The sequence below is a fragment of the Astyanax mexicanus genome, chromosome 1, assembly GCF_023375975.1.
Source record: "Astyanax mexicanus isolate ESR-SI-001 chromosome 1, AstMex3_surface, whole genome shotgun sequence".
Lineage (NCBI taxonomy): Eukaryota > Metazoa > Chordata > Actinopteri > Characiformes > Acestrorhamphidae > Astyanax > Astyanax mexicanus.
Window position 1 is genome coordinate 37,511,602 of NC_064408.1, and position 18,399 is coordinate 37,530,000.

The following is an 18,399-nucleotide window of genomic DNA, read 5'->3' on the forward strand; positions in this document are numbered from 1 at the left end:
TAAGGGATTAAGGGGGTTAGTAAACATTTGGACAGTGAAATAACGCTAAAACTCTCCTCTCCTGCTCTGTGGAGTCGTCTTCATGTGAAAGCTGCGCACATTTGCGAGTATTTCTGCTTGTTTGCTGGGTGGTGTTGGTTAGCTAGCCGGCTGGACTGTGGTTAGGTTAGCGTAGCTTGATTTAGCTCCGCTTTAGCTTAGCCTAGCTTAGCCTGGCTGGTTACCTTTCTGGCTGTCAGGCTGCAGCTGAGGTGACTGATGAAATTTCTTTCACTTTTTTTTTTTTTTTTACAAAATACGAGCCAGCACTGCAGGCTTTGGGTGAGTGTGCCTTGGCTGGGAGCTAGCCTGTGCTAAGCTAATGCTGCTGCTGCTGCTGGAGGAGTCGATGATACAAAAATGTCTTGTGTGTATTTTACTGTTAGTCAGCAACAACGCGTACGCGGAGTGATATAGATTTAGTGTGAGAAAGTGTCAGATTTTGAGGTCGGAACTAACTGTTGTACAATTAGTAACGTAAACCAACTAGTCTTACAATATCCGACAAGTTAGTACAGTATTTATTTCCAGTAGTTGCTCAGCTGTCATTTAATGTTGCTTGTGTGTAAAACCTTTGTGCAGTAAAACCTTAATGGGTAAAACGCACATCTTTCCCATTGGCTCCTGGAACCATGTATTTGCATACTAGCTGTGTCCTCCTGCACTGCAACTCAGGATACCGTATAGTAAGTGTAACAATTAAGGTAAACAGCTAAAAACTATATTTACGACAGTAATAAACATGGTTAAGTGCTTAATAATTGATTATTATATAACTAATTATTAATCGTCAGTTAAAGCACTATTAAACATTATTACATTTTAATACTTAAGAATTTTTTCAATAATAATAAATATAAACATGACAACAATTAGTGTTTTAAGAAATGTTAATTAATACTTAGTTAAAATATTCTGTCAGAAGCACTGTCAATTAATTTACATTTATTGTAATGTGTTACTAGATTTATTTTCTGGACTCCTTATTTATTTTACAAAAATAAACGTGTGTGTGTGAGAGAGAGAGTGTGTGTGTGTGTGTGTGTGTGTGTGAGAGAGAGAGAGAGAGAGAGAGAGAGAGAGTGTGTGAGTGATAGGAGCCTGCAGGCGTTATGAAATATTAGTGGTGGAGCAGAGAGTCAGTCGCTGAGACAGCAAGATGTGTACTTACAATATAAACACCGAGCGAGAGACACTGACAGCTCACAGTCAAACACATTCTCTCTCTCTCTCTATCTCTCTCTCTCTCTCTCTCACACACACACTGACAATCATTCAGTCTGTTCATCTTTCTCTTTCATTTACGCAACTATCTTTCCTTTAATGATTCATCACACTTCTCACTCTTTACCTTTTTTGTTTTCTTGCTTTTCTTTCTCTCCTCTCTATCTATTTATTTCAGCACTTTTTCTCTCCTGTCACTTTTACCCTGTCCATCTTTTTCTATTTTCTTTCACTTACTTTTCCTTTTTTTATCTTTACATGATCCTCACATTTCCCTTATTTTTTATTTTTGTTTAATCATTCAGTCATTCTTGCTCTCTTTACCAAGGTTTTCTCTTTCTTGTTTCTACAATTTGTTTCTTTTCTTCTTTTGTTTCAATGTTCTCTTCTCTATTGCAGTCCTTTTATAAGTCATTCTTCTACAGTCAGTTACTCTCTCTCTCTCTTTCTTTTCTCTTGCTCTTTCTTCTCTCTCTCTCTCTCTCTCTCTCTGTCACTCTGTCTTTTCTCTCTCTCTTTCTCTAGCGCTCTTTCTTTTCGCTCTCTGTTGCTCTTTCTTCACCCTCTTTCTCTCTCTCTCTAGCACTCTTTCTTTTCTCTCTCTCTCTCTTGCTTTTCTCTCTCTCTTTGGCTCTTTCTTTTCTCTTTTTTACTCTTTCTTCTCTCCCTGTCACGTTTTCTTTTTTCTCTCTCTGTCGCTCTTTCTTTTCTTTCTGTGTCGCTCTTTCTTCTCTCTCTGTTAAGTAAAGGGCGTGCTGCAGTGCTCCATAGGAAAAATTTTATTGGTCAGTTTGCATTGAGGGGTGGATTCCAAAGAGGGGCGGAGATGGAGGGATCATGGCATCATGGCGAGAGGAAAAGTGGAGGAACAGAGGAACGAATGCAGAGTTGAGTTCTGTCCATCATAACCATCATTGTCACCATCATCATCATCATCGCTATCATCATCATCATCGCTTAAGTAAAACATGAACAGATCAATAAATCATAAACAATAATACTGAAAATCAGAAACAGAATAATAATAATAATAATAATAATAATAATAATAATAATCATAACAATGCTAAACAAGTTTAGTGTGTAAAAATAAGTAGACCAGCAGCAAGAGCAAGAGAGTGATGTGTGTGTGTGTGTTAGTTTTACTGTTGCATAAAAGTGTTTTTTCAGAGTAATGTGACTTTATTTACCCTCTTCAGACTCCACTCACACACTGCTAGCTGCTGTGGTGAAGTTGAACAGACAGGTTCTGTAAGTTTCTGTTGTTGTTGAGCGGATAGCTAGTGACCTTTCAGTGACTGAGTCTGCGCTTAGACAGATGGGCCACTCGGGAGCCCTCTAACGTATAAGAATGTACCAAAGGATGACTTTTAATTTTACTTAATTTTACTAAAGTAATGTGACCATATATATATATATATATATATATTGTTCACTTTTGTCTTTTTGTTATTCTTTTATGGTGATAATATTGTAAACCGTAATTAAATGTTGGGTCATAGTCACTGTCAAAATACTTAATTATATTCGGACTATCGCCGTAACAACTAGTCTCTTATATTAATAAAAATGCTTATAAATAATAAGACGCTGTAAGGAGCTGTGTTCAACAGCAGAACAGCAGCTCTGAAGCAGTGTGGAGCACTGAGAGTGGTTCTAGTGGACCTTGATCTCTGTACTGAGCTTTTATTCTGATTCTTTTTTTTAGAAAACACTGTGGTAATTCTGAGGTTTGACTGCAAGCAAGAACCCGCCACACAGCCTGAAGATGTGTGTGTGTGTGAGAAAGAGAGAGAGAGAGAGAGAGAGAGAGAGAGAGAAAGAAGCAGTCTCAGCATACCTGTGTGTTGGGTTTAGTAGTTAAGCTCATTAAGCAGTTAGAGCTTTATGAGTGTAATTAGATTCAGCAGCTTTTGGGCTGCTGGCTTTAGATGTACTGCCAGTGTGTGTGTGTTCCCAGAACATACAATGTGCATCAAAAGTTTGAAAACACACTGCTTTTTAAAATAATTTAACACATTTTTTTATTTAAATTTTTTTTTCAGATTCTTTTTTTTTTTTACATTTGTAGGCAATGAGTTTCATTTTTAATTAATTAAGACAATGGTTTAATTTAATCATGCCTTTTTTAATGTCTTTTAAAGCTTCTCTGATCAGTGTTTTTCTTATTTTTTCTTTCCTTTTTCTTACTTCAGAATTTTATATTTGAAAGTACATAATATGTAGCTTCCTGAATTAATTTTGAACTTACACTAATCTTTGTTAACCAGCTCTGTATCGTTATGAAAAGCAAACAATGATTTAATCAGTTTTGTTTTTCATTTTTCTAATTAAATCACATTTAAAACTCTTTTGGTCCAGAGATAACTCACTTGCAAACATTTAGAAAAGCTAAGTGTCCCCAAACTTTTGACAGATGTGCGGTTTGTGTTTTGTTGTCTTTTGCACCTAAAAAGGAAAAACTCTACAAATGCATTTGGACGCAAACAAAGAACTAGAATGTAAATACAGTAACAGTGTGAGTGTGTGAGAGTGAGGGTGATTTCTTTGCTGGCACTTTGACAACATAAACAAAGAGAGAGAGAGAGAGAACGGGAGAAACTGAGTTACAGATACAAAAATTCTTCCCCAGAAAAGTCCTCTATTTACAAAAGCTTTTAAAAAATCCTAATTATTTCATATTTCTCATAAACAGAGCTCTAATAAAATGTAACTTTAATTTTTCTTCTTAACAGAATACATTATTTACATTATTTCTCAGACTGTAACAAACAGCAAGACTTCAGAACATGAAATGAGGAAATAAACAAACAAACAAATCAGACTGAATGAGAAACGCAAACATTTTTCTTGGTTTTGCACCAAGTTTATGAGTGTGTGTTTGTTTACCAGCTTCGTTATTATTGTGTATTACTGTAGAAAATGATGTTTTTAGTTTTGTGTTGTTGTTTATTTCTCATACCAACAGAAAAAAAAAAAAAGTTTGTTTTTAAAACCAAATTTTCTGAAAATACATCGCTACTGAACTTACCGGACGTGTCTGTTTTTAAATTGTTAATAACCATGTTTTTAAAAATGTATATGAAATAGTGTGTTAGTGGAATAAACTAGTGAAATATGAAATATGTACAAACACAGTGGCACAGAGTTGTTTTTTTTTTTTTACTTTTTTTCGCTAAACAGAGATGACCAGTGGCTTTAATGTTGTTAAGGTTTAACTACATGAAACATTTTACAAAATATCGTCCATGAAAGTGTCTGACAGATGATTTATACTGAATATTTAATATTCACTTTAATGAACTGACAGAAAAATAAAATATGAGTGAATGAAAGTAGTTGTAAATGAAGCACATTTAAATAAAATAAAAGTTAAAATGATGAAATTTATCCAGCAGAACGGCAACACTGCTGAAGTTGTGTGTGTGTGTGTATGTGTGTGTGTTGAAATCTTCCACTAACTCATCTTTCAGCGGAAGGCCTTTAATAACTTAAATACACAAACAGATCGGAGCTGAGGGAGGAGAGAGAAAGAAGAAAAGCAGAAGGAGAGAAATAAAGGGAAAAAGAAAAGAGAGTAAAGAGAATAATAAAAAAGAAGAAAAAGAGAAAAGGAGAAGCAAAAAGGGGTAATGAGAAAGTAAAGGAAGAAAGAAATAAGTCAGAGATGGAGAAAAAATAAGAAGAAGGCAAGAATGCAGAGTAAGACAGAGGGGCATAAAAAGATAAAAAAAATAAATAGAAAACCATGAGTAGAGGGAGAGAGAGAGACAAGACAAAGAAGATGAAAGACAAAGAAGAATCATAAGGGAGATATACGAAAGAGAGATAGGGAGATATACCCAGCAAGTAAAAAATAAATGAGAAAAAATGAAAACGACAGGAGTGAAAGACAAGAAAAAAACTAGAGAGAGAGAGTTAGTGGAGTCTGTAGAGAAAGAAGAAAGTGAGCGGTGAGACTTTACTCATTTATTTATGTTTTTCCTGAAAGAGAAAAATACTCTCCTGAGCCTCAGGTATGTAAGTGTGTGAGAGTAGGTGTGTGTGTGTGAGTGAAAATGTGTGTGTGTGTTAAATGCTCATCACTCTGGTTAAAGTGTTCTAATAATACTGAATTTGCTTTCCTCGCTTTTTTCTCACAGCCAAACAGAGCTCTCGGGAAACAGCGAGCGTTTTACTGTGTGTGTGTTTAAAATCTTTCCATCCTCTTCTCTCCTGACACTCCTCCGTTTTTTACGGTGATGGATAGAGCATATGTCTTTTTCTCTCCTCCTTTTCTCCCTCTGTGCTTTTATCCCACTGATGGGATCTGAATCACTTCCATCTGCTTTATTTTCATGACAAATTTGATCCGATTTATTATTATTTCTTAATAAAATAGAAAACACCCAGTTTCAGAGTGTGTGTCTGGGTGACAGGTTCCTCAGCTATCCTGCCTTTAGATCCTCTCACACACACGCGCACGCACACGCGCACACGGTAACATGAGTGGTGCGTATATTTGCCTTTCTCAGGGTTCAATCATCACTCAAATAACGACGTGTTATACTTTCATTAACTTTCACACTGACGGAATTGTGTGTCGTAGTGTGTCTGAGTGTGAGTGTGTGAGGATTTGAAACACTAACCAGAGGTTCAGCGCAAAGAAAAGTCGCTGTGAATGAGTGAACGAGTGAAAAGAAGTGGTGAAAGTGATTTAAAACCCAAACAAAAAACACTGAAACAAATTTTAAAAAAGCCAGAGTCTGTCCGTGATTGGAGGAATTTTCCATAATAAAAGTCCCCGGCCTGAGTCTGCAGAGACTGAGAGAGATACACACACAGCCAGAAGTGCAAGACGAACATTTCTATCCACACAGTCCATCACTCATCCTTCTCATTTCCTCTTTTTTGCTTCCATCGATTCATCTCGGAACCTGCACATGGCATCAAAGTGCGAGAGATAAAAGCGCTAAAAGAGAGATACAAAACGTAGTTCCTGCCGTCTTATCGGAAGACGTTTTCACCTTATTTTCTCTTCCTCAATACCTGTAGTCTTTCACTCGACTTTCCATCATTTCTTCCTTTTGTCTCCAAACAGGAAGAAAATGGAAAAAGGTCCATTTTATTATAGTATATAGTCTTTTTTTGAGGGCGATCTTCATCTCTGTCTTTGTAATCCGTGCAGTCTTTTACTCGCCTTTTTCCATCCATTCCTCCATCCCCTTATCCCCAAATCTCCAAACAGTCCAGAAACACAAGAGACAGAAGCTCTAGCACTTCCTCTATTGTTCTATTTGGAGAAGTTAGTGGAAGATGCACTTATTTATTTTTATCTCTCTCACTCTCGATCCCTCTCTCAGACTTTGTAGTAGATGTTGGCGGGGCTCTGTGGGGGCATCTCCTGGACGATGTAAACCGGATGTCCGTAATCTCCGCTGACCTTCTCGTAGTGCGGGCAGTAGTTGTTCTCGCTTGTGCGCAGCGGGATGATGATGTCACTAGGCTCCGCGCCGCCATGGCTGGGGCCTTTGGGCGGGGCCAGTGTGCTGAGTGACAGTGCGGCCCCGCCTCTTGGCTGCGAGTGCTTGCGGGTCCTCTTGCGGAGCTTAAGCAGCAGGACGATGAGGATGATGATGATGAGGATGAAGACGAGGCAGCCGGCGCTGATGGAGGCGAACACTGCTGGCTTAGAACCAAAGAACCCATCCGCAGAACCTGATCCAGAACCAGAACCTGATCCAGAACCAGAACCTGATCCAGAACCGGAACCAGAACCAGAACCGTTCCTCGTGTCTGTGAGAGAAAGAGAATTAAGATAGATCAGTAAAGATCTGTAGCAATCAAAGTACAATGTTTTTATACAGAACTAAGTCAACTTCGAGATCCATTGCTCAGTTCAAAGGGTCTTCAAATGCATGGAAAACTTTTTTTTTATATCTATATAGATCCAATCTGTTTAACAACAGCTTTATATAGTTACAAACAGAACTATTTTTAAACTTATGTGACCCTTACTCAGTTATAGACAGAACCCTTTTTTATAAAACTGTAGAATGAATATTTAACTAAACATTCATTTGAAAAAAATACAAAGAAAAAGACTATACAGTAATAATGTATGCAGCTAATTTTAGCTGATTTTTTATTTGAGGCCCTACTGAGCTGGACCCTGCTGAAATGTTCAGTTCTATCACGCTGAATAAAATAATCACTGCCTGTTTAGCTGACTTTAACCCAGACTATTTCTAACCCAAAAGGCCCCACATGCAATGAATTTGCTCTGGAGCTTCACAGCCTCCATATAAAACCACATCAGTGCAGGTCAGGCACTTTGTGGCCACTATTAGTTTATACACTGTTATTATATATAACTGTTCCTGTCATTAAAGAAGCATTTTGGTGAAAAAAGTCAAATGAACACGACCGATCTCTGATCTCAGATGCAGCAGATTGAACAAGACATGTTTGCTCTCTGAACTGTGCTTTTCAGACGTGTGGACTCGCGTCACATGACTTGGACTCACATGAGTCTGACTTCAGTCACTTTTTTGATGACTTGCAGCTTGACTCAATAAAAAAAAAAACGTCTTGTGACTTGATTTTGACTTTACCTTTACTGACTTGAAAATACTTGAGAACCCTATTCTTAACATAATTTAAGTCTTAAATACATGTATTAAATCACACAAATGGAGAATTTTGTATAGAGTGCACTGGGAAGGATCACTATACATGTGTACAGAGCTGTATGAGACAGCCATTCTAAATAAAAATTCTAAAAAAAATTAGTCACACATCATATTTGATTAATTTCGTGGCATAGTTTTGGTTTTGTAATAATGAAAAATACTGCATGGTGCACTGAGTTGTGCTGAAGAACTGAACAATGCATTTTGTCTCTTTTACATACATTTTACATATAGCAATTGGCTAACCAGCTAACTTGGCAACCTAATAATAATAAACAGTAGCTAATCTGAATAAAGCTCTCACCCTTCTCCCTTCTACATATTCCACTTTAAATTTGAGTGGTTATTATTGAATTTATTTATTTATTTATTATTTATTATTTTTTTATTTTATTTTGCGCATCAAGACTTGATTAAGGACTTTGGAGTGTCTAGACTTGCTTGTTACTTGTTCCCAAGTCTGATGACAGACATGCTGACACTTTTAGCTAAAACTAAAGTTAGATTGTCACCAATCTGATCTTAATAAATACAAAATCTAAATTAATTTAGTTTAAAATACTGATGAAAATCTGGGCAAATAATGTTTTCTAAGTTTAGCATTAAAAAAACTTACCTGGATTGACCTTTGACTTAACATGTCAGCAGCTATTACTGCATTACAGAAAGAGTTATCACTACATATGTAGTGTATAACACTCAGGGAGGACCAGTTCAGCAAGGGCGGACCACCACAGTTAACACTCCGCCACCTCAAACCATAGCCATTATCAGTTACACCCTTGATTACTTCTGTTCTCTCTCCCTCTCCCTCTCAGTATCAGTTTAATGAGCTTTATTAGCTGCTCTGTGTGCAGTCCTGCCAATCACCAATTACATCTATTAATATATACAGCAAATATCACCGCATATCACCGTTGCTAATAAACACGGTAACAACATTCACCATAATAACCATTAAAAAAAAACTCTCAGAAACTCTCTCTCTCTCTCTCTCTCTCTCTCTCTCTCTTGCTCTCTCTTTTCTTGATGAAGTTTGGACGTCCTGTAGGTTAATAGCTGCAAGGACTTGATGGAATCATGCTACATTAACTCACACACACACACACAGGGTTATTGTAATGGGGTCATAATGGAGCATGAAGGGCAGTGAGGGTGAATCTGATTGGACGCCACTGAAGTTATGAGCAAAATAGTTTCACCACCCGAAACAGTTCAGTAATTATTCTAGAAGGAAGTGAGAGAGAGACAGAGAGAGAGAGAGAAAGACACAGAGAAAGAGAGAGAGACAGAGAGAGAGAAACACAGAGAGAGTGTGTGTGTCTTCTATCCTGCACATCTGATTCTGGTTTGTCTGGGTTTAACTGAGACTAAATCTGTCCTGCAGGGTCTCTCTCTCTCTCTCTTTCTTTCTTTCTTTCTTTCTTTCTTTTTCAGTAGTGTACTGAGGGAGTATCTGACCTTTGCTAGGTCCGTCTCTCTTCCTGGCCGGGCTGGTCGTCGGGTTTTTAATTTCATTGTCCTCATCTCTATCCGGAGCTTCCGTCAGCGCTGGATCTGCAGAGTTTGGGTCTGAAATACACACAGAAATAATATACTTAGTCATAAACACTTTCCTCTAATACATAAAGTTTCAAAAATGAGGAAAAAAGGACAGAACTGTTATTAAATAATAAATAATAAAAAAATTAAAAATAAAAAAGTATCTAAAACCCATAATATTACTGAATAATAATAATTGTATTTACTGATGTATTGGTGTGTATTAATGCATGTTTAAATAGACATATACATTAAGAATGTATAGATGTATAATGATGGTGTACACCTGTATCTAAAATATGAAATAAATGAACAAATAATTTTATACATTTTGTTTATATGCCATTTTAAAAAAAAATATATATATATTGTATTTTTATATTTTATTGTATTTTTATTCATACATTATTTTATAATATATGAATTCATAAATAACTTTTGTTAATAAAAGGTATAAATAAATAATCTTGGATATTTTTTTATGTATAAAAATGCTCGTGAAGCACTGACCGGCATGTCTTGTTTTAGTTAGTCGGTGTGTGGTTTTACCAGGGAAAACTGGTTTGTTGTAATGGTTTATTTGGTGTGTGACTGTGTATTTTTTCTGTTCAGCCACAGAAATGTCGTTTCATAATAAATAATACAATTCTAAACCCATTTCCTGTGCGGTGGGTGGATGATCTCTCCACCCTGCTTGTTTTTCAAGTCACTTTGTCGTAAAAAAAGCTCTCTTACTTGTCAGCAGCACGGTGTGTTAACTGTGTGTGTGTGTAAGATGTGTGCATGTGTGTATGGAGGAGGAGATACATAGCTTTCCCAAAAGAACATTAATAACCTGTTACGGCTCTCTGGGGGGCCGTAAGCGCTCTTAAAGGCAAATGGGCTGAATCATTAGCCAATAAGAATGTCTGGATGAATGAGTGACGGAGACGCTGCATTAATCCCTGAAGAGCCGTACATCTCGCACTGCGTGTAAAATAAACACACCTCACTAAAACAACACATGATGCTGAGCGTATAACACACGTGCAGAGCGTATAATAGCATTGTGCATTATAAAGAGTGTATAAGCATCATAATCAGTTATAACAATAAAATCAATAAAATCACTGATTATCCGGTTACATTGACACTCAATGGGTAGATGTATCTGTCAGTTCTTGAGGTGGATGTGTTGGAGATGTGGAGATGGACATGTGCTGGGATGTGATGGAATTTGCTAGAGCCAGAGCTAGAGCTGTGATGGCTGGATGACTTATTCAGAACATTTCCAAAACATCAGCCAGATCTTGCGTGTTTTTCCTGGTATGCAGTGGTCAGTATCTGCCAAAAGTGCTCCAAGAAAGGACAACCGATGAACCAGTGTCAGGGTTATGGGTGCCCAAGAATCACTGATGTGATCACTGACTTCCCACATCACAACTTACAGAACTTGAAGGATATGCTGCTTACATTCTTGAAGCTCTGGAGTCAGATACTAAAGAACAGCATATGTTTTAAGTGTTTTGGTAGCACCAAGGGGACATATACAATATCAAGCAGGTGGTTTTAATGTTATGACTGATCTGTATACAACTACACTCTACAAACTGCTGGGTGAAGGCTGCTGGGTCACTTATGGTGTCATAGCTGATTTGAGCTGGGAGCCAAATTAGCGCTAATCTTGTTTCTTTTCAAATATTTGGTTACTTATTCTAATATATACAAAAATACACAGATTTTTTTTTTTGATTGCTTCAATGAAGACAATTTCTACTTTACAGTTTACAATTCCCGGTTGTTGACATGCTTTGTTTTTTGTATGAAGCAACTTTTGCCTGACTATATTGCACTAAGGTTACAGTTTTCTATCTTTCACTCTTATATTAGCCCACTTCTATAGCAGCCCACATGGGAACTATCCCAATCCACCTGCTGACCATCCCTACCCCATGTCACAACAACAACCCTCTGAAAGGTCAGTTATCAGCATTAATTAGCAGCACATCTGATTATAACAGAGTCAGATGAACAGCTTTTCTTTAGGCAGTAGCTCAGAGGCATGACTTACAATAGTTGTAGTTACTGAGCAAACTGCCATCCAATATAGATGTTTTACTGCTCACTGTTACAAGAAATTTGTGTTACAAATATAGGAAGTGTTGCACTCCATCAGAAAGTAACCCTTATGGAGTGTAGGAAAGCATTATCCTGCTAAAAAAAAGAGGAAGCCCTGCCTTAAAATGCAACGTATGTTGCTGACCATACAGATTCAATACATAGCAGTTTCTCATGTATGACACCCCAGCAAACTACAATGATGGTGGCAAGCTGTTTTGAGCAATTAATTGAAATGACTATACTGCTTTTTTCGGTTCATTGCTCCGTTTTAAAGTCTGTCAGCTGGACAAAAGTGTTTAAGTGCATCAAAGAGACTTGTCTAGCAGTCAACAAACTCTCACCAAGAGGTACACTACCCAAGAAAAGCCTTTAGGAGGTTTTTTTATAAAGCAGCATGGTAAGCACTATAACTACTTGTGGCAAAACCTGATGTCTTATCAGACCACACCTGTAATCATTTACATATCTCCCTAAAACATAACCGAATGCTGAATTTTCTCAAATAGTGTATTTACAGCTCTGAAAAAAATAATAGACCACTTAGAAACTATGAGTTTCTTTGATGTTACCAAATTGAAAACCTCTGGAATATAATTAAGAGAAAGATGGATGATCACAAGCCATCAAACCAAACTGAACTGCTTGAATTTTTGCACCAGGAGTGGCAAAATGTTATCCAAAAGCAGTGTGTAAGACTGGTGGAGGAGAACATGCCAAGATGCATGAAAACTGTGATTATAAACCAGGGTTATTCCACCAAATACTGATTTCTGAACTCAGAATAAATGCTTTAAATGACTCCTAAATTTGGGTAAAATGTCTGTAGTTTATAGACTAAAACAACAATGTTGATTTTAGTCAAAAACATAAACCTATAATAGCAAAAACTGAAGTGGTCTCTTAATTTTTTCCAGAGCTGTATATTTATAATATACACACTAGCTGGAAACATTACGCTAGTATTACAAGTTTCAGAAACATTTAATGAAATGAATGAGTCGCAGTGTTTGTAATTATTACCATCAATGATCTCACACTGTGATAGGTCATCGTCACACACTGACCTCAACAAATAACATTAGAGTTCATCTCTCTCTCATTACACACTCGAGTAGTTTTTGTATTATTAGGAAGTAATTAATGAATAAACTCGTCCACACAAGAGTAACAGCCGTAACGTTTTATCTGAATATGAGGATGTTCAGCCACGTCCAGAGGAGCCCACTTTGCAGAGTTTTATTAAAATGACATTCATGGATGTTTATGGATGCTGCTGGCAGATACTGAGCCCTCCAGTATTGAGCGGTGGAGCAGTGGAACTATGGTGTGATGGAATGCAATGGAGCTCCATCCAATACATTTAGAATGAGTGACAGCACTGATCTTCTAACATCAGTACCTGACCTGACTGATGCTCTCACTATCAGGGCTAAATCCAATCACACCGTTCTCACAGCAATGTACCAACATCTAGTGTACAGCCTCCCCAGAAGAGTGGAAACTGTTACTGTAGTAAAGGGGGGCAAACTAAATTCAACTACTCCTGATTTCAGAAGAAACACTGTGTCTAAAAACTGTTATATGTGTTACACTCATACAGAAGGCAACAAAAACATCCCATAATACAATACACAATGCAAAAAGTAATACAGTAGATTATAAACCAGAGGTGGGTTAATAATTTTCTCAAGGGGCTACATAATACAATGGGACTGTTTTGGAGGACCAGTGTGAATTAACCTGTTATCTTGAGCTTAAGTAAGTTAAGTTAAATCTGTTAGCTAGATTTAGCCTAAATCACAGCTGTTAACAACAGTTAGCTTGTGTTAAGTTGGCCCTGTTGAGATACATTAGATCATTAGTGCTACATTAGTAACATTGTAAGTTATATGCTTCTTAGAGCCGCATGTGTCTCAAAATATTTATAAAGTTTAGTCAGACACACAAAGAAAAACCTCTGAGCATTTGTGAATTCTCCCAGCGTCCCTGACTGACAGCTCTAATATGAACAATTTATTCATTAACACTGTCAAAATCACAAGCAGAAGGCAAGGAAGTACAATCAGGAGACGGAATGCCTGATCAGACTCCACACCCGGCTGCAGTTAATGGGTCGGTATGAACTCACCAGACAAGACACTGACCTTTTGACCCCTGGGGTCAAAACAATCATTGTGGAGGCCATAAACAACCAGACCTGCACATTCCACACACAAATGCTCGGTTTTAAAAAGAAACAAATTGGATATCTGCTATTTAGTTTAGTCCACGGATTACTCAGGAAGTTCCTTTCTTCCTCTTCAACTTTTGCCTAACATGTGACAGTTAATAGCAGTAAAATTACGTTATTTACTGTGCTATATTACATCTGTCTACATTAAACACACAATAAAACATTTCTAAGAGAAAGACATTATGTGGTATTTTAGCAAGAAGCATCCTGGTAGAATATAGTAGATAGTAGAGCTTCCCTTTTATTTTTTTCTATTTCTTTTAATAGAGTAGCAGCAGAGAGTAATTTTTACATCTATTTGCATAAATAATGTTCAAATACAGCACTATTTAACTAAATGTTATGTAGCTGAACATTACATAAGAAAACATTGTATGTCTGACACCGCGTTACATAGGTAATAACTCCACGTATGAATGACTGAAAGTTTGACAAATGTTTGCCGCTGAACATTATGTAGCTAGTTCAGATATGTAATTAAACATTGTGTGATTAAGCACTAAATAGTGAAATGATGTGGAATGGAACTTTGTGTAGTTAAATGTTAAATGTAAAATTTAACTTTAAAAAAAACAATAAAAAAGGTAACATTTTTATATAGCTAAATGTTACACAGTTGATAGTTGTGTGACTAACTTTGTGTAGATGAAAATTCATAACTGGACTTTGCGTCGTTTAATGCGTCATAATTGAACTTTATGTATGTGAAAGCTGCGAAACTGACCTTTGTGTAGTTTATTGCTGCATAATTGAACTTTGCATAGTTAAAAGTTGTTTAAGTAAACTTTATGTGGTTGGAGGTTGCACAACTGAACTACTTAAAAATTAAAAGCTGCGAAAAATAACTTAATATAGTCAAATTTAATGTAGTTAAATTTGTGCCTCACTCACCCTGGCCCACTTTCATGACGATCTTCATGGATCTGGTGTTGCACACGCCTCCCTCTCTGTTCTCCAGACCCTCCAGTGTTCCATTAGAGGTGGCTACAGAGAGAAAGAGAGAGATTTATTAAGTATTTTTTAAAGCACATTTGATTAAACTGTTGGTGACAATATTTTACTTGTTTAACTCACAGCACTAACAGCATTAATATATACCGAGAGAGAATGAGAGAGGAAACAGACAGACAGAGAGAGTAAGAGATAAAAAGAGAGCACAGATAAAAAGGGTTTGAGCCCCTTAAGAACCCCCATAAGCACCACACACTACAGGAGACTCCAGTCTAGGAAATGTAACTATGGACGACAAAGATACAGAAAGAGGGCGGGAGAGAGAGAGAGAGAGAGAGAGAGAGAGGGAGAGAGATGGAGTGTAGAGAAAGCTTTTTAGTTAGAGGATGTATGTTCTGTGAACTGTAGTCTGTACAGATTTATGCTATTTCTGATTACAGCTCATGCTGCTGAAACCAAACTGGCACAGACAGCCCTGATTTAACCCCATAAATCACACACACACACACACACACACACGCAGTCCCTGGCTGAGGAAGGACAGATTTGACCTCATAAATTAGAGTCAGCTAAACTACTACTGGCTTTTATTTCAGCAAGAAACCCACACACAACATTATTTAAGTGTGTGTGTGTGTGTGTTTGTGTGTTTCTGAGCGTGTGTGTGTGTGAGAGAGGAAATGTTAGATGTAAAAGCACGGAGTTGTGTTCTCTCCTTACAGCTGTGTGCGATAGTAATCTGATCTCATGGGAATGTGGCCTCACGCGCACACACACATTTACACACACTGATACTCACACACACACACATTCAACATATATGAAACACACACACACACTCACACACACTGAAATGCATTAGCCATGTTTAAACTCTCCTGAGACAAGAGAAGTTTTATTTGGCTTCTTATTCAGCAGCTTCCTAATCTAATGTTCTGTTCCACCTTAAATAGTGCAGTGGTTACAGTTCAACATCTCAGGTGGAATGAAAAATGTAAAAAGGAAGCAGCCAATTAAGAAACAAACCCTGTGAATAAGAAATAAGAAATTCCACAAAGTTTGAAGTAAGTAATTAGAACCATGCTAATAGGTGGGTGATAAATTCATTATTTTTAGTAGCATTAGCCTTGTAGCTCCAGTGCTAACTGAGGTAACTAGTGAGAAATAAACTTGCTTTACCTATTAGCTACAATATAGCATCATAGTGTCAGTGCTAATAGACTGGATATGCACCTCCATTGCATGTTAACTATATTAGCCGTATAGTTCTTGTGCTAATTGTGTGTTACATGCTTTCTTTAGATGCTAATAATAATAGCCTTACAGCTGTTGTGCTAATTGGTGCAGTGTACACCCTTTTTAGCTGTTAAGTACAATAGCCTTGCAGCCCCAGTGCTAATAGGTTGGGTATACACTTCCATAACTTGAAAATTACATTTGCGTTACAGCTCTTGTGTTAATTGGTGGGGTAAAAGCTTAATTCAGGCATGGGGGGGTTACATTAGTCATTGTACTATCTCTTTAATATCCCTATTGCTAAACGTTGAATGTTCATATGATCATTTACAAATGAGAATGATTTGTTGTGTTCAGGCTATACTACAGAGAGAAAGAAAAAAGAAAGAAAGAAAGAAAGAAAGAAAGGAAATGAAGAGTGTGCAAGGAAGTTAACCAATTTAACAGCCTTTAGTGCCTTGCGCGCACACACACACACACACACACACACACACATACAAATGCACAGCTGTAGTGTCAGTGAGATGTATTGATGTTGTCACAGCAGGTTATCTCACCTATAAGAGCATATTTATTTAATTTAACCTCCAATTACTGCTCCCTCACAGACACACACACAGACACACACATACACACACACACACACACACCTTATTAACTCCACCAGACTCCTGCTCATTAAGATGTGTGACTGAGGCGTGTTGAGACATGTCAAGAGTGTGACTGTATGTGTGTGTTTCAGAGAGGTAAAAGAGAGAGAGAGAGAGAGAGAGAGAGAGAGAGAGAGAGAGAGAGAGAGAGAGAGAGAAAGTGTGTATGTGGGAGTAATGAGATCTAGTAGCAATTCAATTAAAGAGGGAGAAAAAAAACTGAAGCGCACATTCATGCACACACATACATACACACACAAGTATTAACAGTAGGGGGAACTGTTAGATGCATGTGAAAACATCTATACAGATGTTTGACAGACGCTAAAACTGTCAGTTTATTCATAATTTACTGATTATTTGATTATTAATAAAATAACAAACAAAATAAAATTCACTAAACACACTGAGTTGAACAATTATCTAACAATTACCTAAATTCTAAATTAACTGTAAAATCACTCTGAACATTCAGAAGCTGCTCTGGGGAATCTACAGTTCCATCAGGACTGACACAATACACTCCAGAACCAATCACACTCTGAAACTTGGAACAGCACTGGGGATTTCAAAACCACACTGACCATCCCTCCAGAATCACATGAGTCTCCTAGAATTCTAGAGCTGCAGAAATCATTGTAGAACCTGATGTGATCATTTTAGGACTGAAAAGGAGTTTTCTAAAACCATACAGAGAATTCTATAACTTACTATAGCTTTTATGGAGTTTTCTAAAACCTGAAAAAATCATGGTGGATCCAAATGGATGATTCTAGGTCTGCAATTAAGTTTTCTAGAGTGAAACTGAGAATTATAAAGCTGCACAAAATCACTGTAGAACCTTGCAAAGAAGTTCCCTAGAAGCAAAATTCAAAAAGTCAAAAACTGCTGAAATTGTTGTAAATCCACACTGACAACCCTTAAACTGTAAAGCAATAAAAAATCTAAATGACAATTTTAGACTAAACATCTTTAGACTCCATCCTAGAACTGAAAAAAAAAAACAAGAATCATAATAAGGTCTAATTTGCCTAATACACTATATGCACACATAACCCACAAAATGGGTTCATTCACCAACAGCTGTGTTTTAATGACTTTTAATATGATTTTGTTTAATTTATTAATTCTATTATAGTGATATATGAACATCTTTATTATTCTAAGTGCAGAAACAGGAGGATAAGGAACACGCAGGACTAAATGAATCAGAGTAACAGAATAGGTCTTTGAGAGTGGGCGTGTATGGAGGAGGGGTGATGAGTATGGTTGCTAGGCACCCACGTGATGTCATGCAGATTGAGATGCAGGCAGTGGGCGGGGTGCCAGTCTCCTCCAGCCAGTGCCGTGCCAACCTGTCACCGTGCCAACCGGCAAGCAAAACCATGCCAGGGCAGTACGACTCAATTAGAGCTGGTACTCACGCGCGCGCACACACACACACACAAACACACACACGCACACACACACATATGCAGGCATCTTACAGCCATCTAACCTAATCACCTACACCATCAGACTGCAGCTGATCTGAGAATCAGATCATGATTTATTTAAACATGATTCAGGAATACATATTCAGCATATTTATGATTCATTCAATTCTAAATGATTCACGATTCAGACTTGCCTGAGTCCAAATGATCCTGTAGAATCAAACTTATCAATTGAGGATTAAACACAACATTTCAAAACTGCAATATGTATTCCAGGTTCACAATAAGCAGCATAGAACCAAACTGAGATTCCTGTA

At 37.2% G+C, this 18,399-nt stretch overlaps 1 protein-coding gene across 1 annotated transcript in view; it reads right to left on the reverse strand.

The window, feature by feature from the left end:
- Nucleotides 1–2,027: 2,027 nt before the first annotated feature.
- efnb1 (ephrin-B1) overlaps nucleotides 2,028–18,399 on the reverse strand; it is a 57,818-nt gene continuing 41,446 nt past the window's right edge. The window contains exons 3-5 of the mRNA XM_007256412.3: nucleotides 14,701–14,793; nucleotides 9,396–9,506; nucleotides 2,028–7,038 (exon numbers count right to left, since the gene is read on the reverse strand). Of these exons, the coding sequence (XP_007256474.3) occupies nucleotides 6,602–7,038; nucleotides 9,396–9,506; nucleotides 14,701–14,793 (641 nt within the window). The 3' untranslated portion in view covers nucleotides 2,028–6,601. The remainder of the gene's footprint in view (nucleotides 7,039–9,395; nucleotides 9,507–14,700; nucleotides 14,794–18,399) is intronic.